Genomic DNA, 27,027 nt, shown 5'->3' on the forward strand with positions numbered 1-27,027 from the left:
GCTCCCCTTATCCGACAGAATAAGGACAACCATAGAACTATAGAACACTACGGCACAGAAACAGGCCTTTTGGCCCTTCTTGGCTGTGCCAAACCATTTTTCTGCCTAGTCCCACTGGCCTGTACCTAGACCATATCCCTCTCATCCAGGTACCTGTACAAGTTTTTCTTAAATGTTAAAGTGAGCCCGCATTCACCTCTTCACGCATTCACAACTGGCAGCTCATTCCACACTCCCACTGCTCTCTGTGTGAAGAAGCTCCCCCTAATGTTCCCTTTAAACTTTTCCCTTTTCACCCTTAACCCATGTCCTCTGTTTTTTTTTTCTTTCCTAGCCTTAGTGGAAAAAGCCTGCATACATTCACTCTATCTATACCCATCATAATTTTATATACCACTATTATATCTCCCTTCATTTTTCTACGCTCCAGGGAATAGAATCCTAACCTATTCAACTTTTCTCTGTAACTCAGTTTCTCAAGACCCAGCAACATCCTTGTAAACCTTCTCTGCACTCTTTCAACCTTATTAATACCCTTCCTGTAATTAGGTGACCAAAACTGCTTCACTAATGTCTTATACAACCTCATCGTAACATTCCAACTCTTATACTCAATACTTTGATTTATAAAGGCCAATGTGCCAAAAGCTCTCTTTATAACCCTATCTGCCTGTGATGCCACTTTCAGGGAAAAATTGTATCTGTATTCTCAGATACCTCTGTTCTACTCATTCTTCAATGTCCTACCATTTACCTTGTATGTTCTACCTTGGTTTGTCCTTCCAAAGTGCAATACCTCACACATGTCTGCATTAAACTCCATCTGCCATTTGTCAGCCCATTTTTCCAGCTGGTCCAAATTCCTCTGCAAGCTTTGAAAACCTTCCTCACTGTCCACTACACCTCCAATCTTTGTATCATCAGCAAATTTGCTGATCCAATTTACCACATAATCATCCAGATCATTGATATAGATGACAAATAACAATGGACCCAGCACTGATCCCTATGGCACACCACTAGTCACAGGCCTCCACTCAAAGAAGCAATCCTCCACTACAACTCTCTGACTTCTCCTATCCAGTCAATGTCTCATCCAGTTTACTACCTCACCATGTATACCTAGCGACTGAATCTTCCCAAGTAACTTCCCATGCGGGACCTTGTCAAAGGCCTTACTGAAGTCCATGCAGACAACATCCACTACCTTCCCTTCATCCACTTTCCTGGTAACCTCCTTGAAAAACTCTAATAGATTGGTAAAACATGACCTACCATGCACAAAGCCATACAACATACACAAAATGCTGGTGGAACACAGCAGGCCAGGCAGCATCTATAAGGAGAAGCGCTGTCGATGTTTCAGGCCGAGACTCTTCGTCAGGATTAACCGAAAGGAAAGATAGTAAGAGATTTGAAAGTAGTGGGGGAGGGGGAAATGCAAAATGATAGGAGAAGACTGGGAGGGGGTGGGATGAAGCTAAGAGCTGGAAAGGTGATTGGCGAAAGTGATACAGAGCTGGAGAAGGGAAAGGATCATGGGACAGGAGGCCTCGGGAGAAAAAAGGTGGGGGTGAAGCACCAGAGGGAGATAGAGAACAGGCAAACAACTAAATATGTCAGGGATGGGGTAAAAAGGGGAGGAGGGGCATTAACGGATGTTAGAGAAGTCAATGGTCATGGCATCAGGTTGGAGGCTACCCAGCCGGTATATAAGGTGTTGTTCCTCCAACCTGAGTTTGGATTCATTTTGACAGTAGAGGAAGCCATGGATAGACATATCAGAATGGGAATGGGACGTGGAATGAAAATGTGTGGCCACTGGGAGATCCTGCTTTCTCTGGCAGACCGAGCGTAGGTGTTCAGCGAAACGGTCTCCCAGTCTGCGTCGGGTCTCACCAATATATAAAAGGCCACACCGGGAGCACCGGACGCAGTATACCACACCAGCTGACTCACAGGTGAAGTGTCGCCTCACCTGGAAGGACTGTCTGGGGCCCTGAATGGTGGTGAGGGAGGAAGTGTAAGGGCAGGTGTAGCACTTGTTCTGCTTACAAGGATAAGTGCCAGGAGGGATATCTGTGGGAAGGGTTGGGGGGTACGAGTGGACAAGGGAGTCGCGTAGGGAACAATCCCTGCGGAAAGCAGAAAGAGAGGGGGAGGGAAAGATGTGCTTGCGTGTGTTGTTTGAATTTCCAGCATCTGCAGATTTCCTCATGTTTGCTCTTTAAATGCACAAAGCCATGTTGACTCTCCCTAATAAGTCCCTTTCTATCCAAATACTTATAGATCCTATCTCTTAGTAGTCCTTCCAATAATTTAACTACTACCAACGTCAAACTTACCAGCCTATAATTTCCCCAATTATTTTTAGAGCCTTTTTTAAAACAATGGAACAACATGAGCTATCCTCCAATCCTCCGGCATCTCACCCGTCGATACCGACATTTTAAATATATCTGCCAGGGCCCTTGCAATTTCAACACTAGTCTCCTTCAAGGTCCGCGGGAATACTCTGTCAGGTCCTGGGGATTTATCGACTCTGATTTGCCTCAAGACAGCAAGCACCTCCTCCTCTTTAATCTGTATAGGTTCCATGACCTCACTATTTGTTTGCCTTATTTCCATAGACTCCTTGCCAGTTTCCTTAGTAAATACAGATGCAAAAAAACAATGTAAGATCTCCTCCATTTCTTTTGGTTCCATACATAGTCAACCACTCTGACCTTCAAGAGGACAATTTTATCCCTTACTATCCTTTTGCTCTTAATATACCTGTACAAGTTCTTAGGATTATCCTTCACCTTGACTACCAAAGCAACTTCATGTCTTCTTTTAGCCCTTCTGATTTCTTTCTTAAGTATTTTTTTGCATTTTTTATACTCCTCAAGCACCTTATTTGCTCCTTGTTGCCTATACCTGTCATACATCTCTCACTTCTTCTTTACCAGATATCCAATACCCCTCGAAAACCAAGGTTCCTTATTCATATTCACTTTGCCTTTAATCCTGACAGGAACAAACAAACTCTGCACTCTCAAAATTTCTCCTTTGAAAGCCTCCTACTTACCAATCACATCCAAGCCAGAGAACAACCTGTCCCAATCCACACTTTTTAGATCCTTCCTCATTTCTTCAAATTTGGCCTTTTTCCAGTTTAGTATCTCAACCCAAGGACCAGATCTATCTTTATCCATGACCAAGTTGAAACTAATGGCATTATGATCACTAGACCCAAAGTGTTCCCCTACACACACTTCCGTCACTTGTCCTAACTCGTTTCCTAACCAATCTAATATTGCATCCTCTCTAGTTGGTACCTCTACATATTGATTTAGAAAACTTTTATGAACACATTTTACAAACTCTAACCCGTCTAGACCTTTAAAAGTATGGGAGTCCCAATCAATATGCAGAAAATTAAAATCCCCTACTATCACAACTTCATGTTTCCTGCAGTTGTCTGCTATCTCTCTGCAGATTTGCTCCTCCTATTCTCGCTGACTATTGTGTGGTCTATAATACAGCCCCATTAATGTGGTCATACCTTTCCTGTTTCTCAGCTCCACCCATATGGCCTCAGTAGACAAGCCCTCTAATCTGTCCTGCCTGAACACTGCTTAACATTCTCCCTAACTAGCAATGCCACCACCCCACTATTCATCCCTCTGCCTCTATCACATCTGAAACATTGGAACCATGGTACATTAAGCTGCCAGTCCTGCCCCTCCTGTAGCCAAGTTTCACTAATGGCTATAATGTCATAATTCCATGTGTCAATCCACGCCCTCGGCTCATCTGCCTTCCCCCACAATACTCCTTCCACACCTCAGAAATAGACACACCTCAGAAGATTATTATCATCACACATAACCCTTCTATTTCTGACTCTGCATGAACTTTAACATCATTTATTTTAATCCCCTTCATCTTAAATTACAAACTTAAACAACCTTTAAGGTAATTTTATTTGTAATTCTTCCTCTGAACTAGTCAAGTTTTACTGGGACCATTGTTTACCTCCTTGCCAAAAGAGTGGCCTGGAGCCTGAATGAGCTAAGACAATGAGCATTATCCGGTTATTACACAACAGAAAAAAGATGTAATTAATCCCAGCATTAGCTTTCTCAAATATCCAGCCGTATTGATCTTTCGTCAGGAGACAGCTTTGAATAATAATTTGCAATGGATTTATAAAATAAACTAGTTGGATCTTATTTATGAATATGGTACTTCACAACTAAAATCCAAATAGTTGTAATTTCCATAACTAACATCTCGTGGATTTTAGCAGTAAATATCAAACCAAATCTTAGCATACTTCGTTTATGAACTGGAATATTTTTAAAACAGTCCACAGACATAAGAACAAGTCTTTCCTTCCATGTGAAAGAATTACAAATTTTGGTAACCACATTGTAGATGTAAAACGTTTAGCAAATTATACAGTAATCTTATTAGTGTTCAGAAGTTTCAGTGTGAGAATAAAGAAGAAATGTATTCCAGTGCCAAAAATTTAGTTATAATTCCTACCTGAGTAGCCAATCACCTGGCTCAGCCAAAGCAATAACTTTATGGCAAATGCCTGATGTGCAACAACAGATGAATGCATTACTTGCACCTTTAGTGGCTTGGTTTGTCGACTCGTATTCCTCTAAAGTAGATTAAACATTTGAAATATGTCAGTCAGAAGAATTTACATGTGATACTCCAATATATATAAATATTTTGGAAGGAGAAATATATTCTTACTCACCACTATTACTGTTTTAGCTTGCTCACAATATTGGAAATCACCGTATCGAACCGATCTACGACCCTGAAAACACCAAAAAGATTCCAATTAATTGCGAAACTTTCACAACTAGAACTCCAAAAGAATCATTGAATAAACAAAGATTTTAACTTAGATTTTATTTTGGATCTATCAAGAAATTGAACTTCCAATAGACATTAAAACATGAGTGCCTTTCCAGAGTATTGGATTCTGTAGTACTGCACCTGAAGATATAAATGATGCACTGCTATGTAACGTCAGAATGTGGCTTGTTATTTGTAATTTCCCATTTGATGAGCTGCAAACTTCAGTTAAAATATCAAGACAGTTGGACAGACAGAAAAAAGATAACATGTAGCTTGGACTTAGAAGTACTTTCCGTTGATTTGGTATTTTCAAAAGTCCATGATAGAAGTACATTTAGAGTAGGAAGTAAAAGGTGGATAAAATAAACTCCAGTGAAGTTCTTCATTCCCTCTGAATAAGGTCCCATGAGTGAACACAAGACAGTCAACTAAACCAAATTAATCTGGAACTTTGGTAGCGTTGGATTGCACATTTGAGATTCTAAGATGTAATTTCCATTAATAAGTCAATACTTTTAAATTTACTTTCTCTTTAAATTGCACAGCAGTGCAAAAACTTTCTCATAAATCCAACGAGTTTGAAGATATTGGGGAAAACAAGGACTGGGTGAATTTAAAGGGAGCACAGGGAACAGCCACCAGTGAGCCATATCAAACTATCAGGATGTCAAGCAACGGGAGAATGGATTATTGCTATTTTACTACATTTCAATGAGTTGCAGTCGTCATTTTAATTTATTCTGTCATCTATGGAAGCATTCCAGCTTTGGCTCCAAAAGATTCAACAAATATTTATTTTGAATGTTCAGCTTTATTATTGAACTTCCTGCACTGAATTGCAGTTCAACATTTTTAACACTTTCCAATTGCAACTGCTTACATGCAGCTCAGAGATAACAAATAGCACCAAAACCTAAACTCACATCTCTATCCACAGTGGTGGCAAAACTGACAGCTTCCTTCTGTGTACAGTTCACAGCCTTCTGCAGGGTGTAAATCACTTGCTCGTAAGTATGGACTTCATCATTAAATAACATGCAATAATAAGTATCTTCCTTTTCCCTAAAGAGAAAATAATATTTGTGTTTAAAGTTGTCTTTTGGCCTATTTGATGAAAATAAACAAGTATTTCAAAATTTACACAAAAAGCAAATTACTAAGCAAAAACAATTCTTCATAAGGAAAATACAGTGGATTCCAGTTAACTGGGACACATTGGGACCAGTCCATTTTGGCCCAATTAAGCAACTGCCCCAATTACACAAAGTTAATTAAAAAGGTATAAAAAGGACAAACTACTATTTGAGTAACAAATTATGTATTTAAATGAAATACAGAACAAATTAGAACACTAACAATATGACTACAGTACTATAAAGTGAGTATTAGTTTTTCATAGTTATTGATGGAGTATTTCATTCAGTGAACACTGATGTGTTCTTCTGATTCACTGTAAATTGTTACAAAGGTGAAGCAACTCTGAGGGGCCAAAGGGTACAAAGTCATCCCCTCCTTTTTGAGAATCGCAAGATCACTATTATTTCGGGTCATAGACCCAGGAAATGAGAGAGAGACCCCCAGAATACACAAGGTTTGGAATGTGTCCTGACATCAGCGGAACGGAACCACTGATAATTGCCATTGTCTCTTGGAGACGGAATTGTGTATCGAGTACTGTACTATTATTGAAAACCCTCAGGGGACAACCAGAGTGGTCTGGTTGAGGGATTGCATCATCCCAACCTGATTGACATCTGAGACCCCGTGAGTAAGGATAAAACAGGGATCTGGGGAACACCCCTTTAGACGCACCAGGAGAAACGCTAGAAATCCCGTGACAGCGTTTTATAGCAAAAGCCGGTGGGGGCTCATGTGCGTCCTCCCTTGCCTGGGTGGCGAGCTCACCACGTAAGAACGGTTTAGCTAAAGGAGAGGTCACACTTGAACAGCCACGACAACAAGACATCTGACGGATCGAAATCATAAAGGAAAGCCGGCAAGTTTTTCTCCTAAATCTCTCTCTCTCTCCAACAATTGCAACACAGCAGTCCCCAACGGCTGCAGCCTGTATGAACTGAACGAACTATATATTTCCATCGGACAATACATTATCCCCTAGACAACGATAGAGCTAATTTCTTATTGATTATTATTATACCCGCACTTTTAGATTTAGTATTGATGACGTATATTATCTGTATATTTGCATTGATATTATTTTTGTGTATTTTTACTAATACTGTTAAAAATAGTATCATCAGACTTCAACGGACGTCTCTATCTTTGCTGGTAAGTAACCCAGTTACGGGGTTCGTAACAAAATAAACAGAATCAGTGCAGGCACCAAAGGTAACTTTTTTCAGATAGCATCAAATCTTTTCGTAGCATCTTGGTAAGGGCCTGAAAATTTTTGAAAGTCAAAATAATAAACATCACAGCTCTTTGAAACAGTGTCCATTGGCCCAAATTGATAATATAACACAAGTACACACAATTGACGCTATTTAAAACTTCGCTCTAAGCATGGTATAGTGTCTAACAGCCACACAAATGCACATGACTGACACTAGTCAGAAAATGTCCTGCAAGTCTCCTGTCCCAATTAAGCGGCATAGTGTCCCAAATAAACAAAAAAATCCAGGCTATTTTCTTGATTAGTTTTTGTTCTTTAAGAATTGTCCCAAATAAGCAGCTGCCCCGATTAACTGATAGCCTAATTAACCAGAATCATTTACAGATTTACTATTTTCTTCTATGTTCCAGGAACTTTTGAGAGGCTCTATGTAGTCTTTAAAGGGATTCTGCAATTCTTTCTAGTTGAACTGCCTAGTTTTAAGCAGCATATCCATGAACAAAAATACAGAGCAATCAAAAATTGATTATTCCTGTGTCTTTTGTGGTAAGAATACAAGATTTCACATGGTGATTCATCTTGAAAACTTGTGCTGGAATTCAGTCAATCAATCATTTGAAAAACATTTGAAACACCATTGTCATAAACCCACAGCTACTCAGAATGCATAAGCAATAACTAATCAGGCACCGAAGCAAATACACAATACATTGATGATTTACCTGAAGATTACCAAAGCTGTCAATGGTCCAGCTAAGTTCATAACTTCAGTAAACATCTAGAGTGAAATTAAGAAAGAAGGGCATGGAGAGTGTGGGCCACAAAGAAACTGAGCGAGTCACATTTTCAGCCCTCACTGATGAGCATTGAGGAAAGAAATAAACCAGCAGAGTTGCAATGCTGTTTTCAAATCAGCTAACTTGTGTTTGGTATGGTGCTTAGCAAACTGTTGGTAACAGAAAAGAAACCAGACACAGTAACTGATGTCACGAATTTTCTGAAGACGGCAAGATGAAAAAAAAATGTGATGTTTGCATTAATTAGCCCACCAGCAGATTTCAATTACAACATGATGTCCAATAAAAACTGAAATTTAGTTTTAATCAACATTCAAACAGATGAATTGTAATTTGCTTCAGTCCAATTGTCTTACAAGGATAAATAACTAGTCAAGAGTAGAGGGTCTGGATGTTTGTTGCAGTTGGGCAAACACCTTTCAGTCCTGTGACAACATGTGAACCAGCAGCACTGAAATACATAAAGGTTAGCTTATAATGGGTAAATTAGTCAAATAGTTCATTATTCTCACGTACACGATATCCTTACTAAACAATTAGCAGTCATCCATTACAGGTCATTACAACCATACACTGTGGTAGTCTAACAACAGAGTGCAAACCTAAAGTGTTACAGTGAAGTGCAGGTAAACAGTAAGATGCAAGGTCACAATGAGGTAAATTGGGAGATCAAGAATTTATCTTTTCATATGAGGAAAACATGTAATATTCCTCTAACATCAGGACAGAATCTTCCTTGAGGTATGTGTTTTCAGGCTTTTTTATCTTCTGCCTGATTGGAGGGGAGAGAAGAAAGGATGTCTAGGGTGGCTGGATTTTGTAATATACTGAGCTCTATCCACAACTTGCAGTCACCAGCAGTGCAGTGACCGTAATGCACTCAGAAAGGATGCTTTCCATGGTGTATTGCTAGAAATTGGTGAGGGTTAAAGTGAACAAAGCAATCAGCATTTTGAAGGATCCCATGCACCCCTCAAACAAACTCTTCTCCCTCCTGCCGTCTGTGAAAAGGCACCGAAGCATTTGGGCTCTCACGGCCAGACTATGGAACAGTTTCTTCCCCCAAGCTATCAGACTTCTCAATACCCAGAGCCTGGACTGACACCTTACTGCCCTATTGTCCTGTTTATTATTTATTGTAATGCCTGCACTGTTTTGTGCACTTTATGCAGTCCTGGGTAGGTCTGTAGTCCAGTGTAGTTGTTTTTTACGTAGTTCAGTCAAGTTTTTGTACTGTGTCATGCAACACCATGGTCCTGAAAAATGCTGTCTCATTTTTACTATGTACTGTACATAGCAGTTATGGTCAAAATGACAATAAAAGTGACTTGACTTGACTTGCTTCTCGCCTTCTAAGAAAGGAGAAGTGCTGTTGAGCTTCCTTGGCTGCATCAAACAAAATAGGGGAATACAGGCAAATAGAAGAAAGAAATCTTAAGGTGGCACACAGAAGAAAAGAAAAATATAAAAAGCAGTAATTTTCAAACCAGCTTTTCACTGCAATTCTACATCAACTCATCTTAATGTATTTACATTTATTATTAATACTTACAGGGGTTCTAATCCAGAAGGCAGACTATCTTCCTCTACCCATGTTAGCATATCTACTGCATACTTGAATACAATTGCAAAAATATTATAGGCACGTCCAATCATGTCCTCAGATAAATGTGCCAGAGGATCCTAAGAACAGAAGAGTGAATTAAAGTTTAACTCAATCCAAATGCATTATCAAAGCATAAGAATTACAAGGCAAACAAAAATGCATTCTAACATGTTAAGAATTTTAACGGAATGAAACAGTTGATTTACAACTGTTTTTTGATTCTAAGAAAAGCTCTTCTATTTGTTACATAAGCTTGCAAGTGAAAACATAGAGACCAACGGATGCTGGATGGTTTTGGCGACAGATGGCAAAGTTGGAGTCAGCACGGATGTGGAGGATTTAAAGGTCAGGCCGCACCTCCATTCCGCACTCTAAGGCCAGTGACATGGAAGTGTGAATGTTGGGTTGACCCAGGTTGGTGGGTCATGGGATCGGATGACTGTGTGTACAGGTGGTACATGGCCAGTGAGTCAATGAGCTTGGAGTTAAAGGCCTGGAGTCCCATCATTGGCCTGTCTGGAAGAAGTGACCAAAGTACAAAGGTTGATTGCAAGTCTGAAAGTCAAATCCTGACAGCCAAAGCCTGGTATCTGCGGACTGGAGGATCAGAGGACTATCACAGCACCGAAGGACTGGGTGTGTGCGTGTGCATGTGTGTAGTTTTGTTGCTTGTGTTCTGTGTTGTTCAGCCAAGCAGTGTGAGCACACTACACTGGCACCAGAATGTGCCAATACTTATGGGCAGTCCCAGCACATCCTTAGGTTATGTTGATTGTTACTTCTAATAACACATTTCACTGTATATTTCAATGCTTAAATAAAACTGAATCTGAAATCAGGAGTAAATACTAACTCAGTGGGGCCCTGTAGCATCTAACGAGAGAAAAGAACTAAGTATCTGATCAAGATCCTGCATTGGGACACAGTGAAGTGGGAAGGAAGCCACTATAAAAATGAAATCAGGAGGGATTGACTGAGAAGAGGTTGAGGACAATAGACAGAGGACCCATGTGGAGGGATGAAAATGGCAAAAAGTGACAGCAGTCCATGAAAAAAAAATCAGACAGGACCATGCGAAAGGAAGGGAGAGTGTACGTGGAGACGGCTACTGAATAGTGATAAGCTGGGACACAAAGGCCACAGGTATGGAATCTTAAAAATAAGGAAGTTGATAATGGAAACAACCATACTGGGAGAGAAAGAGTTAAAAGATAGTTAGAACCAAATGGGGGAAGAGGAGCTGGAAGTGCCTATGAAAAAAAGAACAAAACTGAAGACTAAGGTGAATTGCAAGGCAAGGGTGACCTGAAATTGGAAGCCTCAACCTTCAGGAGGACAGGTAGTTTGAAGCAGGGGTTAAAGAAGCCACCTTTGTCAAACTGGAAAACCCATTCCTGAACAGAAGGTTTGGGGTATGACACCACCTATCAGCGACTTACAATGCAGTCCAAACATCTCCACCCCAGCGTCTCCACACACATCTCCCTTCATGCAAAGATTAGACTACCGGTAATGACCCTCTCATTAACTCTACGATTCTTAACAACCCTCATGTGATTGCTGTACCTTTAAACAACTCACAGAGTTTATAAGCCGGAAAACTACCCATCGTGGATCAGAACTGAAGAAGCCTCTTGGAAGAGTGGCAGAACATCTTCTAGACAACACAGCAAGTTCAATTGCCTTGATTTACTACTGCTTGATATTCAACCTTCACACCAATAGATTACAGACTACTTAGTTGGAAGGTGCTCTTCAAACAACAACAGCTTACTAGCCTATACGGGTATCCATCGCCCTCTTTTCCTTCGCTACATCGACAACTGCATTGGCGCTGCCTCCTGCACGCATGCTGAGCTCGTTGACTTCATTAACTTTGCCTCCAACTTTCACCCTGCCCTCAAATTTACCTGGTCCATTTCCAACACCTCCCTCCCCTTTCTTGATCTTTCTGTCTCCATCCCTGGAGACAGCTTATCTACTGATATCTACTATAAGCCTACTGACTCTCACAGCTACCTGGATTATTCCTCTTCCCATCCTGTCTCTTGCAAAAATGCTTTCCCCTTCTCGCAATTCCTCCGTCTCCACCGCATCTGCTCTCAGGATGAGGCTTTTCATTCCAGGACGAAGGAAATGTCTTCCTTTTTTAAACAAAGGGGCTTCCCTTCTTCTACCATCAACCCTGCTCTCAAACGCATCTCTCCCATTTCCCGCACATCTGCTCTCACCCCATCCGTCTGCCACCCCACTCAGGATAGAGTTCCCCTTGTCCTCACCTACCACCCCACCAGCCTCCGGGTCCAACATGTACTTCTCCATAACTTCCGCCACCTCCAACGGGATCCCACTACCAAGCACATCTTTCCCTCCCCACCCCCCTTCTGCTTTCCGCAGGGATGGCTCCCTACGCGACTCCCTTGTCCATTCGTCCCCCCCCCAGAATTTAATAAGTACTCTAGATCTGTCTTCACTAGGGAAGACACAAGCAATCTCCCAGATGTATGGATGGGCCAAGGACATAGGGTAACAGGGGAAATGCAACAGATTGACATTAGGAAGGAAACGGTGATGAGTAGACTGATGGGACTGAAGGCTGACAAATCCCCAGGTCCAGATGGCCTGCATCCTAGGGTACTAAAACAGGTGGCTCTGGAAAATGCGGATGCATTGGTAATCATTTTCCAATGTTCCTTAGATTCAGGATCAGTTCCTGAGGAGTGGAGAATGGCTAATGTTATTCCACTTTTTAAGAAAAGAGGGAGGGAGAAAACAGAGAACTATCGTCCTGTCAGCCTAACATCAGTAGTGGGGAAGATGCTAGAGTCCATTATTAAAGATGAAATAGTGGCATATCTAGATAGCAGTGATAGGATTGGGCCGAGCCAGCATGGATTTACCAAGGACAAATCATGCTTGACTAATCTATTGGAGTTTTTCGAGGATGTAACCAGGAAGTTAGACAAGGGAGATCCAGTGGATGTAGTGTACCTCGATTTTCAGAAGGCATTTGATAAGGTGTCACATAGGAGATTGATGGGTAAAATCAGAGCTCATGGCATTGGGGGGGAAGATATTGACATGGATAGAAAACTGGTTGGCAGATAGAAAGCAAAGGGTAACTGTGAATGGGTGTTTCTCGGAATGGCAGGTGGTGACTAGTGGGGTGCCACAGGGCTCGGTATTGGGACCACAGCTGTTAACAATTTACATCAACGATTTAGATGAAGGCATTGAGAATAACATCAGCAAGTTTGCTGATGATAGTAAGCTGGGTGGCAGTGTGACATGTGATGAGGATGTTAGGAGAATTCAGGGTGACTTGGATAGGCTGAGTGAGTGGGCAGATACTTGGCAGATGACGTTTAATGTGAATAAGTGTGAGGTTATCCACTTTGGGAGTAAGAACAGGAAAGTAGATTATTATCTGAACGGTGTAGAGTTAGGTAAGGGAGAAATACAAAGAGATCTAGGAGTCCTTGTTCATCGGTCACTGAAGATGAATGAGCAAGTGCAGCAGGCAGTGAAGAAGGCTAATGGAATGTTGGCCTTTATTACAAAGGGAATTGAGTACAAAAGCAAGGAAATCCTTTTGCATTTGTACAGGGCCCTGGTGAGACCACACCTGGAGTATTGTGTAGTTTTGGTCTCCAGAGTTAAGTAAGGACATCCTGGCTGTGGAGGAAGTGCAGCGTAGATTCACTAGGTTAATTCCTGGGATGTCCGGACTGTCTTACGCAGAGAGGTTAGAGAGACTGGGCTTGTACACGCTGGAATTAAGGAGATTGAGAGGGGATCTGATTGCAACATATAAGATTATTAAGGGATTGGGCAAGACAGAGGCAGGAAATATGTTCCAGATGCTGGGAGAGTCCAGTACCAGAGGGCATGGTTTGAGAATAAGGGGTAGGTCATTTAGGACAGAGTTAAGGAAAAACTTCTTCTCCCAGAGAGTTGTGGGGGTCTGGAATGCACTGCCTCAGAAGGCAGTGGAGGCCAATTCTCTGGATGCTTTCAAGAAGGAGCTAGATAGGTATCTTATGGATAGGGGAATCAAGGGATATGGGGGACAAGGCAGGAACCGGGTATTGATAGTAGATGATCAGCCATGATCTCAGAATGGCGGTGCAGGCTCGAAGGGCCGAATGGTCTACTTCTGCACCTATTGTCTATCCCTTCCCACCGATCTCCCTCCTGGCACTTATCCTTGTAAGCGGAACAAGTGCTACACCTGCCCTTGCACTTCCTCCCTCACCACCATTCAGGGCCCCAGACAGTCCTTCTAGGTGAGGTGACACTTCACCGTGTGTCAGCTGGTGTGGTATACTGCGTCTGGTGCTCCCGGTGTGGCCTTTTATATATTGGTGAGACCCGACGCAGACTGGGAGACTGTTTCGCTGAACACCTACGCTCTGTCCACCAGAGAAAGCAGGATTTCCCAGTGGCCACACATTTTAATTCCACGTCCCATTCCCATTCTGATATGTCTATCCATGGCCTCCTCTACTATCAAGATGAGGCCACACTCAGGTTGGAGGAACAACACCTTATATACCGGCTGGGTAGCCTCCAACCTGATGGCATGAACATTGACTTCTCTAACTTCCGTTAATGCCCCTCCTCCCCTTCTTACCCCATCCCTGATTTATCTAGGTTTTCTCCCCCTCCTCTTTTTTTTCCTCTCTGCCGATCACTGCCTGTTCTCCATCTCCCTCTGGTGCACCCCCCCTTTCTTTCTCCCTAGGCCTCCCGTCCCATGATCCTCTCCCTTATCCCTTTTGCCAATCACCTTTCTGGCTCTCAGCATCACCCCACCACCTCCGGTCTTCTCCTATCATTTCGCATTTCCCCCTCCCCCTCCTACTTTCTAATCTCTTACTATCTTTCCTTTCAGTGAGTCCTGACCAAGGGTCTCGGCCCGAAACGTTAACAGTGCTTCTCCCTATAGATGCTGCCTGGCCTGCTGTGTTCCACCAGCATTTTCTGTGTGTTGCTTGAATTTCCAGCATCTGCAGATTTCCTCATGTTAGCTTACTAACTTAGTTGATTTTCAATCACACCATTTTTTCAAATCCTTTTCAGCATCAGAGCAATGGCAGCAGTTAATGGCAGGTCCGAAGGGAAAAGCCCTTTGATTATTTCTTCATTGATCTCCCTTAACTTACAAATCTCTAATCCCACATCTGTTTATAATAAAATCATTAAAGTACTGAAAATATGATTTTGTTAAGTCATACAATCAGAGCACGGAAATGTGCTCTTTGGGCCACGAAGTCTGTGGAAACTAGGAACCACCCATCTTCATTAAAATGCACCAATAGCAAGATCTAGTTACATGACAGCTAATATTTTCCAAGAAGTCTACTTACACTTTAATTTCAAATAACATCTGGAAAGATATTTTACAGGATCTTAATTGAAACAACCCAATCAAATAGAATGTTCTTGGTAGAGAGGAAAGAACCCAGATTATCTGTTCTAAGTAGTTTCTCATTGCATTCAGTGAAACTTATTGTAACTAAAAAAGGACAATTTGCAAGAAGAATGCTGAAGAAAGATACAGGTCAGTTAATAAGTAGACAGGTGCTAGGTGCATGCAAATGTAAATAAATCTACGTAAGTGATTTTTGGGAAAAGAGACAGAATTAAATAATAAATACATCATTAAGACTGCAGGACTGCACAAGTTGATCTTATGAGTTGTCAATGCCAGCTGTAAACAACAAACATAATGACTTTTAAAAACACAGAACAAAACTTCTGAATTTAAACAAGAACTTGATTCAGCAACAACTGGGAGTATTATACAATTTATTTGGAAATAAAATAGGTTGCAAAAATGGGATATTTGCACAGAATGAACCAAGGATGATCTAACAAAATAAAATGATGATCTAATAGGTTGCAAATTTATGAAAGATTCTGAGGCAAAACATATACCTCCTCCAGTGCCTCAGAGCCAGACGGTTCATGGTTTCGACAATATGGACCTTGTTTCCAAGCCTCAGTGTCTCCGCAGTCACAGAAACCACCTCCACCTGATGTTGTCATCTAGATCAAATAGTTAGGAAACAGGAAAACTAATTAAAGGAAATGGAAGGCAAATAGAAATTCTTACCACCACTTCTAACTGATTTTAAATAGCTCAATTGTTTTTCTGGTCTCAATCATAAGCCCTCAATTTAGCAGAAAAAAGCAACACAATCTAACTTTATACTGTACTTTGTAAAAATATTTATCTTGCCACTTTTAACAAAATCTCCCAAATTCCTTGATTATTTTGATTAATCTACCACTCAATAAACCTCACGGGAGAAAATTCGAAGGCAAAGTAAAAAACCTACATCTCTAAAATGATTTTCAAGGCTTTTAAAGGTGGTGAGAGAAGCAACAAACCTTGAGCAATTAATGGGGGAAATGAAAGGCAAACATGGAGAAAACAGATACAGATGGATTTGTGGAGAGAGAATGTCTCTATGTTTCAGATCATAAAAATTCCATTTTATGAATGCTAACAAAATGATTATTTAAATTATCATTACATGTTCATGATGATTCAAGGTCATCTTGAAACATCATGAACATATATTGGTACATAGTTACTAATAATTAATTCTGAGAAAGGTCAATGGCATGAAATATTAGCTCAGTTTTCTTGTTGCAGCTGCTGCCTGATCTGCTTAAAATTTCCAGCAATTTCTGTTGTAATAATACATTTCAACTATAGTTTTCAACTCAAATGAAGTCAAAACTTGGATTACTGGTAACAAAGCTTGGGAACTCCAAGCAAACTGCCAAAGCAGATGAGTCACAGAAGACAGTACACAAGGAGAACATAAGTGACTGGAACACATGCGCTGAGCTTGTGTTCAACATAAACAATCTGTTAACAGTTTGCAGAGTTCTGGATTTTCTGGGAATTAATAAAATGAAGACTGTGAGGGAAAATAGCAGTGGGATAGAAATATAGAGAAAGCAATAAAGAGAACAGCAATGAGATATGCTCTTGAAATCCTAACCCTTTCAATACTTAATCCCAAATTCAATCTTTGCAATCTACCTTGCTGTTCAATACCTGATCATGAAGAAGTGGAACTCCAACATCTCTCTCAGTGATTCATTCCAAAAACATATTGGCTGCATTACATAAGCTATGATGTCACACAATTCAGCAATCAAATACAAAAATTTTCCTCAGTTAATGGCTTCTTATTCATCCACATTGTGGAAAAGTTCAACAGATTTTCAATGCATTAAATAGCTAATATACAATGTCTATATGTTGTCAAGCAAACCTAAAGCTTCACGTTATGCTTCAATTAAGGTTACAATTGTACAAAATATAGTGAAACTAAAAAAGAACAGCCTACCCTATATCTATGTTCTCTATGCACGCTGTTCAAGAAGCATTCCATGCACAGCACACAGGTTGGATCTACTGCACAGTCCCTTCAATAATAAGATAATAACAGGTTAGGCTTGGACATCATGGACATTTTATATAAAAAATGTTTTCTTCCAGAATAAGGCTCAAAATAATGTTAACAGGAGGAGGATTATAAAGTCCTTACCACTATTTAACACCTCGTTTTGAAATAAATTACAGATCATATACAAATGAATATATCATTCTCCCAGTTAAGTGGAAAACCATACCTTTAAAAATTCCAGAAGAAGGTTCCAATGTTTGCAACATGAAAATCAATTTTCTTGCAGCCATACCGCATGGAGATTCTTACTGAGTATAATATTCCCGCATTTTCTTGACTCTCCCTCTTGGGGCCCATTAATCACCCGACTGGTGTGCAGTTTCAATATGAATTTGCCCCTTTTTTATTTTGGTCTAATTGACACTTTAATATGAAGCAAAATTAATTCAATCATGCTCTGGCACAACCAATTTAACAAGTCTTCCAGAAGACCGCATGACTTTGGATGGCATAGGAGCAGCATACTATGATACACAAGACATTGTGGCTATATGGATGAGGGTGGTTAGACAGACTAACTGTCAGACTGCAATTAGTTCAAGCCCTCTGAAAATATGCTCCTGATGCCCCTTACACGTTGATCCAAAGATATGAACCCTCGATACCAATTCATCAGTTGGAAAATTGGAAAGGTCTAAAGTCAAATTGCAGAGCGTCTTAAGATCTTTCACACAAGCAGAGAATGATTTGAATGCATTAAGAATGTGTCTCTCAAGTCCCACTTGAGTTCAGATTGACTAAATTTTTGTATTGTTGTTGACACAGAGGGAAAACTCTAATTTCAAACCTCCGCTGCCTTGTGGCTATACCCGCTCATGGGAAAGGCTTTGGGAGCAAACCCCGAGGAAAAATATGGAGTTGGAGTCCCTGTACCCAGCACCGACAGACAACTCCTGCGATGCTGCTGGCACCAAACTGTATTGACTTTTGTCGTTCCTTTGGACCTGTCATTAGCATGGACCGTGGGTGTCCCACTGCATGGGCAACAGACAGATCTCCATATCAACTCTGCCCTGGCTTGCACCCTGGAGAGGCCACTCCCAGGACTACCAGAGGTGCAGTATCCATGGTCGACCACGACCAACGGAGGTCACGGAGTATATTATCATTTGACTATTTTTAATTTCACAAAAAAATTGTAATTGTCAGAAAGTAGGTCAGAAAAAGATCACAGAAACTTTACATGAAATGGCACCCCACCAATACACATCCCCCATTTTTCTACTTTATAGAATGCAAGTCAACTGTGTTTCAAAAAGACAAAGACAATTTTTCTTCAGTAAAGCTTTTGTTTGTTTTCTTCAATTCATAACATTTACTGTAGGTTGCAGAAAACTTAAGGGAAAAACTGAGCATAGTTTATCAGAACTTGCATATCTTTGGAACTTAAGCATAATTTTCATTGCAGATTGAGCCTCAGTATATCAGGTAAGGGAAATATGCACCAAAGCATAACTGTCCATAAATGGAAAAAACTTACACAAAAATGCTAAAAATATCACAGCAAATAATGAAATATGGCTCAACAAAAAAAACTCTGAAAATATTCAGCAGGTTCCCATTCCTTCTCAGTTAACTTAAAGTGCAGAAAAAAATTAACGAAATTAAACATTCCTGAGAGTGTGATTTCTTCTGTTCAAACAATTCTCATAATACCACATGGTAGCACATACTTAATAGATCAAAAGGCATAATTCTGCTCATGTCTTATGGTCCAAGTGGGTATAAGTTATAGAGAATTTAACTGTTGCAATTTTGATACCTGCAAGAATAGGTAGGCTCCCCAATTTTGAAAACACGTCCACAAAGCTGTGATGACTTATTTGCCTTTTCAAGTTTAATCATTCCCACAGCTGGATCCTCTCCACACAGGTACCATTCCATTGGTCCCAAAAGAATATGCTGAGCTAACACTTCTTCATTCAGTGGATTAGGGTTCGAGTCTCTGCAATAAATCTTCGGTACAAAATAGGCAAGATGATGGTACACATCCTTAGTCAAATCTGTTGCTTGAAGCCAGTTCTAAGAAGAAAAATGTCAAATATATTTAAATTTTGCAAAAAACATTAAAAACTATTAAACTACAAAATTATTTTGTAAAATAATACTATCAATAATGAAGAAACATGCACTTACAATTTTCAATACAAATGTACTAACTATATAACGTCAATAAATTTGAGATCAGCTCTGTTGAAAAGGTCAAGGTGAAAAGGTTATTGTTTGCCTGCAATAAGAATAATGGCCCAATCCTCAACCCAATTTATCTAATTACACCTTTATGTATAACCTTCTCTGAGGTGAAGGCATTCAGTTAAATCACAGAATTGCTGAACATTTATCATACGTCTATTTAGCCACTGAGCTTGCATTACTACTTCTGAATAACAATCCAGATTACTCCACTACTCTGCTCTCTTCTCCAAATCCCTGCAACTTTTCTACTTCAATTATTTGGCTAATTACCTTTTTAAAACTATTTTGTATGTATCTGTCTTATTAAGGAAGTGCATTTCAAATTGTAGCTCTTTTCTCACATCCAGCATAAACTCTGACAATAAAAAATCTCTTCCAAATGTCATGTCACACTCAGGCTCAGCCAATTATCAAATCTGTGAAGAACTAAATGCTTTTGTCATCAATGCTCAGATATTATAAGAAATGAAATATTAAATAACAAAAATGTAACCATGATTGAACAACTTAAAATATTTAAACAAGCTTACCTAGTCGCTCTGCTCAATGAGTGAATGGGAACAATTGCAGAGTGAAAACAGGCAAAAATAACAAAAAAAGACTCAATTATATAACTTCAAGTAAAGTGATTCATTTGTCTGTATCAGTCATCCAGTTTTGATATTAGCTCAGTTTTTGTTAGCTTCCTTTCTCTTTTATCATCTTTGGGAGTGGAGAATATACCCAGCTGACCAACTGGGCATATCCTCTGGCTTTGCATTTTTCAGTTCCCATATTGTATGCTTTTCTAGATTCTTTTGACTATTATTTCACTCGCTTACTGCTCCCATTTACATCGTCCGGATAATCTTATTTACAGCTTAGCCCCATGACACTCCTGTTTGACCCAGACATCTCCATCCCTAAATCCCTGCAGCTTTACAAGCTTGTCTATCACTCTTTCAGTTCTGAAGTGTTAACTAAAATGTTGACAATGTCTCCCTTCCCACACCGATTACCATGATCTGCCAAGTATATATGGTATGGTTCGTTCTTTAAAACTTCCAGCTTCTGCAGTTTTGTTTTAAAATGCTTACTCTCTGGCATTCAATGCCTTATAAACACAAATATATTATCCAGGATGAAAACAAGGCCATGGGTATCAGAAGAATAAACATGATAAATTATTCAAATCTCATTTTACAGCAACAGATATGTGCATCCTACAAGACCACTTGTACACTGACTAATAGTAAGAACCCTAATTAAATGTTACCTTCTCTCAAGCTTAGGAAGCCATCCAAACACAAAAAACCTTCTGTAAGTATGCTTACTACTGCAACCAAAGGGCCAACCAAGAAATGTCATTCTCATACCATTACATAAAAGTGTAAAAGAGATGAAAACAGATATTGGACTGCTGGAAAACTCTGCTGGAGTAGTAGTAGTAGTAGTGGAAGATAAGGAAATGATGGATGAACTGAATAAGTATTTTGCATCAATCTTCACTGTGGAAGACACTAACAGTATGCTGGAAGTTCAAGAAAGTCAGGGGGCAGAAGTATGTGAAATTACCATTACAAGGGAGAAAGTTTTTGGGAAACTGAAATGTCTGAAGATAGGTAAGTCACTTGGACTAATTGGTATACAATTCACGGTTCTGAAAGAGGTGGCTGAAGAGATTGTGGAAGCATCGGTAATGATCTTCCAGTGATACTGGCATGGCTCCAGAGGAATGAAAAATTGCAAATGTTACCACTCTTCAAGAAGGGAGAGAGGCATCAGAAAGAAAATTATAGACCTGTTAGTCTACCTCAGTGGTTGGGATGATGCTGAAGTCAATTTTTAAGGATGTGGTTTCAGGGTACTTGGAGGTACATGATAAAAATAGACCATAGTCAGCATGGTTTAACTTAAGGGAAAATCTTGCCTGTCAAATCTGTTATATTCTTTGAAGAAATAACAAGCAGGATAGACAGGAGAATCACTGGATTTTCAGAAGGCCTTTGACAAGGTGTCACAAGTTAAGAGCCCATGGTATTACAGGATAGATACTAGCATGGATAATGCAGTGCCTTAATGGCAGGAGGCAAAGAATGGGATTAAAGGGACCCTTTTCTAGTTGGCTGCCGGTGACTTGTGGTGTTCCACAAGGTTCTGTGTTAGGACCATTTCTTCTTCCGTTCTATGTCAATGACTTGGATGATGGAATTGATGGCTTTGTGGAAAAGTTTGCAGATAATACAAAAAGGGCCAAGTGGAGGACCAGGTAATTTTGAGGAAGTAGAGAGGCTACAGAAGGACTTAGATTAGGAGAGTGGGCAAAGAAGTGGCAGATGGAATGCATTATCTGGAAGTGTATAGTCATGCGCTTTGATAGAAGAAAGTAAAATGTACACTATTTTTTAAATGGAGAGAAAATTCAAAAATCTGTGGTGCAAAGGGACTTGGGAGTCCTTGAGCAAGATTCGCTAAAGGTTAATTTGCAGATTGAGTTGGTAGTGAGGAAGGCTAATGTAATGTTAGCATTCATTTCAAGAGGACTAGGAAACAAAAGTAGGATGAGGGAGTGGAGCAGGAGGCAGAGATTCAGATTTCTGGCTCATTGGGACCTGTTCTAGGGCAGGTGTGACCTGCATAAACATGATGGGTTGTACTTGAATCTGAGGGGAACCAATATCCTGGTGGGAAGGTTTGCTAAGGCTATTGGGGAGAGTTTAAACGAGAATTTGGGGGGGGGGGGTGGGAACGAAACTGAAGTGACAGAGGAAAGGGAGGTTGGCTCACAAATAGAGAAAGTTCGGAGACAGTGCAAAAGGGAGGATAGGCAGGTGATAGAGAAGGGATGCGCTCAATCCAATGGTTTGAGCTGTGTCTATCTTAATGCGAGGAGTATCATGAATGAAGAAGATGAGCTTAGAGCGTGGATCAGCACTTGGAGCTATGATGTTGTGGCCATTACAGAGACTTGGATGGTTCAGGGACAGGAATGGCTACTTCAAGTGCCAGGCTTTAGATGTTTCAGAAAAGATAGGGATGGAGGCAAAAGAGGTGCAGGTGTGGTACTGTTGATCAGAGTTAGTGTCATGGCTGCAGAAAGGGAGGAACTCATGGATGGGTTGTCTACGAAGTCTCGGTGGGTGGAAGTTAGGAACAGGAAGGGGTCAATAACTCTACTGGGTGTTTTTTATAGACCAACCAATAGTAACAGGGACATTGAAGAGTAGATAAGGAGACATTCTGGAAAGGAGTAATAATAACAGGGTTGTTGTGGTGGGAGATTTTAATTTCCTAAATATTGACTGGCAAATCACTAGGGTGAGGGGTTTAGATGGGGTGGAGTTTGCTCGGTGTGTTCAGGAAGGTCTCTTGACACAATATGTAGATAAGCCTACAAGAAGAGAGGCTACACTTGATCTGGTATTGGGAAATTGACCTGGTCAGGTGTCAGGTCTCTCAGTGAGAGAGCATTTTGGAGATAATGATCACAATTCTATCTCCTTTACCATAGCATTGGAGAGGGATAGGAACAGACAAGTTAGAGAAATGTTTAATTGGAGTAAGGGGAACCATGAGGCTATCAGGCAGAAACTTGGAAGCATAAATTGGAAAGAGATGTCCTCAGGGAAATGTACCAAAGAAATATGGCAAATGTTCAGGGGATATTTACCTGGGGTTCTGAGTAGGCATGTTCCAATGAGACATGGAAAGGATAGCAGGGTACAAGATCCATGGAGCACAAAGGCTGTTGTAAATCTAGTCAAGAAGAAAAGAAGAGCTTTCAAAGGGTTCAAAAAACTAGGTGATGATAGAGATCTAGAAGATTATAAGGCTAGCAGGAAGGAGCTTAAGAATGAAATTAGGAGAGCCAGAAGGGATCATGAGAAGGCTTTAGCAGACAGGATTAAGGAAAACCCTAAAGCATTCTACAAGTATCTGAAGAGCAAGAGGATAAGACGTGAGAGAATAGGACCAATCAAGTGTGACAATGGGAAAGTGTGTATGGAACCGGAGGAAATAGCAGAGGTACTTAAATAATACTTTGCTTCAGTATTCACTACGGAAAAGGATCTTGGCGATTGTAGGGATGACTTGCAGTGGACTGAAAAGCTTGAGAATGTAGATATTAAGGAAGAGGATGTGCTGATGCTTTCCAAAAGCATCAAATTGGATAAGTCACCGGGACAGGACGGGATGTACCCCAGGCTACTGTGGGAAGTGAGGGAGGAGATTGCTGAGCCTCTGACAATGATCTTTGCATCATCAATGAGGATGGGTGAGGATCCAGAGGATTGGAGGATTGCAGATGTTGTTCCCTTGTTCAAGAAAGTGAGTAGGGATAGCCCAGGAAATTATAGGTCAGTGAGTCTTACTTTGGTGGTTGGTAAGTCAATGGAGAAGATCCTGAGAGGCAGGATTTATGAACATTTGGAGAGGCATAATATGATCAGGAATAGTCAGCATGGCTTTGTCAAAGGAAGGTCGTGCCTTACGAGCCTGATTTAATTTTTTGAGGATGTGACTAAGCACATTGATGAAGGTAGAGCAGTAGATGCAGTATATATGGATTTTAGCAAGGCATTTGATAAGGTACCCCATGCAAGGCTTATTGAGAAAGTAAGGAGGCATGGGATCCAAGGTGGCATTGCTTTGTGAATCCTGAACTGGCTTGCCCACAGAAGGCAAAAAGTGGTTGTAGACAGGTCATATTCTGCATGGAGGCCAGTGACCAGTGGTGTGCCTCAGGGATCTGTTCTGGGACTCCTACTCCTTGCGATGTTTATAAATGACCTGGATGAGGAAGTGGAGGGATGGGTTAGTAAATTTGCTGATGACGCAAAGGCTGGGTGTGTTGTGGAGGGCTGTCAGAGGTTACAACAGGACATTGATAGGATGTAAAACTGGGCTGAGAAGTGGCAGATGGAGTTCAACCCAGATAAGTGTGAGGTGATTCATGAGGTAGCTCAAATGTGATGGTGGAATATAGCATTAATGGTAAGACTCTTGGCAGTGTGGAAGATCAGATGGATCTTGGGTCCAAGTCCATAGGACACTCAAAGCTGCTACGCAGGTTGACTCTGTGGTTAAGAAGGCATACAGTGTATTGGCCTTCATCAATTATGGGATTGAGTTTAAGAGCCGAGAGGTAATGTTGCAGCTATATAGGACCCTAGTCAGACCCCACTTGGGGTACTGTGCTCAATTCTGGTCACCTACCATAGGAAGGATGTGAAATCCATAAAAAGGGTGCAGAGGATATCTACAAGGGTGTTGTCGGGATTGGGGAGCATGCCTTATGAAAACAGGTTGAGTGAACTTGGCCTTTTCTCCTTGGAGCAACGGAGGATGACAGGTGACTTGATAGAGGTATACAAGATAATGAGAGGTGACTTGATAGAGGTATACAAGATAATGAGAGGCATTGATTGTGCGGATAGTCAGAGACTCTTCCCCAGGTCTGAAATGGCTAGTACAAGAGGGCACAGTTTTAAGGTACTTGGGAGTAGATACAGAGGAGATGTCAGGGGTATGTTTTTTTACGCAGAGAGTGGTGAGTACGTGGAATGGGCTGCCAGCAGAGGTGGTGGATGCAGAAACGATAGGTCTTTTAAGAGACTCCTGGATGGCTACATGGAGCTTAGAAAAATAGAGGGCTATGGGTAAAGCCTAGGTAGTTCTAAGGTAGAGACATGTTCGGCACAGCTTTGTGGGCCGAAGGGCCTGGATTGTGCTCTATGTTTTCTATGTTTCTATGATGTAATGTTCAGATTTTATAAAACACTGGTGTGCCTCACTGAGTATTGAGAGGAGTTTTGGGCTCCTTATCTAAGAAAGGATGTGCTGACATTGGAGAGGGTTCAAATGAGGTTCATGAAAATGATTTTGGGGTTCAAAGGCTTGTCATATGAAGAACGTTTGTTGGATCTGGGCCTGCACTCACTGGAATTCAGAAGAATGAGGGATGACCTCATTAAAACCTATTGATGCTGAAAAGCTTTGAAAGAGTGGATATGGACAGGATGTCTGCTGTGGTGGAGGTATCTAAGATCAGAGGACACAGCCTCAGAATAGAGGGATGTCCTTTCACAATGGGGATGAGGAAGAGTTTCCTTTGCCAGAGGTGGCTGTGGAAACCAAATCATTTGGTATATTCAAGGCAGAGGCTAATACGTTTTTGATTAGTGAGGGCATGAAGGGATATGGGGTGTAGGCAGAAGATTGAGGCTGTGAGGGAAAATGGATCAGCCATGATGAAATGGCAGAACAAACTCGACAGCCCAAATGGGACTAATTCTGCTCCTATATCTAATTATCTTATGACAGAAATCCAAAAGCATTTTTCTGCAACAATTTCCAGGAGATTGTTTATTAGATCTGATTGGTTTGTTGCTCAGAGAACAAATGTAATGGCCATTAATAAAATCAGATAGCTTTGACTAACACAGTTTGAAAGGAACCATTTTCTATAAGGTAGCTTTTTAAAACAACAATTGATCCGTCTTACAATATCCTGGCTATTGACCACTGTAATAGGTTTGCAGGAAATTATCCTTCAAATTCGGACTGGAATCATAATAGAACACATCAATCATGCCAATCCTGTACACATTCACCATAAATCTCAAGATCAAATGTGTTCTCCTCCAAACACAACTGATAGTCTATCACCTCACCACAAATCCCATCTCACTTGTTTAACATTTCCAACATTTTCTAATCTTATTCAGGGATAGTCACATTGCATTTTTCAAGTCTCAGTAATCCTTAGCATAACAAATGACAGTTCAAAAGTAAATGTTCCAGTAACAAAACTTTTGACAATTTTGACTGTCAGAACTATTCTCAAGGAATCATTTCTAGTAATCAGAGTTGTTATCTTTTCAGTGAGTACACAAACTCAGTCCATTCACCCTGCTTCAGTAACAGTTTTACATCTGAACATGCAAGATACAAAATCCCATCATCAAGGACATTTTCAAAAATCAGTTCCTCAAGAAGGTGGGCTCTATTTTGAAGGATCCTCACCATCCAAGGCATGCCCTCCTCATTACTACCAACAAAAAGGTAGTACAGAAGCCTGAGGATGAACAATCAACATTTTAGGACAGCTTCTTCCATTCAGCCATCAGATTTCTGAATGGGCCATGAACAGCACCTTACTACTTTTAAAATATATTTCTTATTCTAACTTCCTGTATTTTGTTATGTACTGCATTGTACTACTGCAGCAAAACAAGAAATTTCACAACATATATCAATATATCAAAACCTGTTTCTGATTCTCTCCAAAGCTAAGCACTAAACCACTATCAGACATGAGGCATCAGGGACTAAACCATAAACTCCTTTATGCAATTCACTGCAATATTTTCTGTTTTGGAAAGTATATCATTAACCTTCTCATAGCACCAGTGACCTGGGTTCAATCCTGACCTCGGATACTGAATGAGTGGAGCTAACACATGTCCTGTGGCCATATGGGTTTCACTGGATCCTTCAGTTTTCTCCCAGACCTCAAAGATGTTGATAAGCAAATTGTCTTCTAGTGTGTAAATGTATGGTTGAATCTAGGGAGAGTCAATGGACAAGTAGGGAGAATAGTTTGGAGAGGTAAGTCACCACAAGGTCAATGGACCAAATGGCCTCCTTAAATGACACAAAGAATATGTGGAAACTGACATATGGAAAATTAACATCTACTTTAAACACTCCTATAGATGCTGCCTGGCCAGCTGCGTTCCA

General features: G+C 40.6%; 1 protein-coding gene across 9 annotated transcripts in view; it reads right to left on the reverse strand.

Annotated features, from left to right (window-relative positions):
• ubr2 (ubiquitin protein ligase E3 component n-recognin 2) overlaps positions 1-27,027 on the reverse strand; it is a 229,502-nt gene that overhangs the window by 151,497 nt on the left and 50,978 nt on the right. For 8 of the 9 annotated variants that reach the window (XR_012099587.1, XM_073050723.1, XM_073050721.1 and 5 more), the window contains exons 2-8: positions 18,872-19,131; positions 16,990-17,068; positions 15,560-15,670; positions 9,566-9,696; positions 5,787-5,925; positions 4,757-4,819; positions 4,534-4,654 (exon numbers count right to left, since the gene is read on the reverse strand). Coding sequence is in view for 8 of the 9 variants with exons in the window: in XM_073050721.1 (XP_072906822.1) it covers positions 4,534-4,654; positions 4,757-4,819; positions 5,787-5,925; positions 9,566-9,696; positions 15,560-15,670; positions 16,990-17,068; positions 18,872-19,131 (904 nt within the window). In the remaining variant the exon portion in view is untranslated. Of the gene's footprint in view, positions 1-4,533; positions 4,655-4,756; positions 4,820-5,786; positions 5,926-9,565; positions 9,697-15,559; positions 15,671-16,989; positions 17,069-18,871; positions 19,132-22,954; positions 23,041-27,027 lie in introns of all 9 variants that reach the window. The other variant, XM_073050722.1, reaches the window with a different exon arrangement.

The sequence above is a fragment of the Hemitrygon akajei genome, chromosome 7 (assembly GCF_048418815.1).
Source record: "Hemitrygon akajei chromosome 7, sHemAka1.3, whole genome shotgun sequence".
NCBI lineage: Eukaryota > Metazoa > Chordata > Chondrichthyes > Myliobatiformes > Dasyatidae > Hemitrygon > Hemitrygon akajei.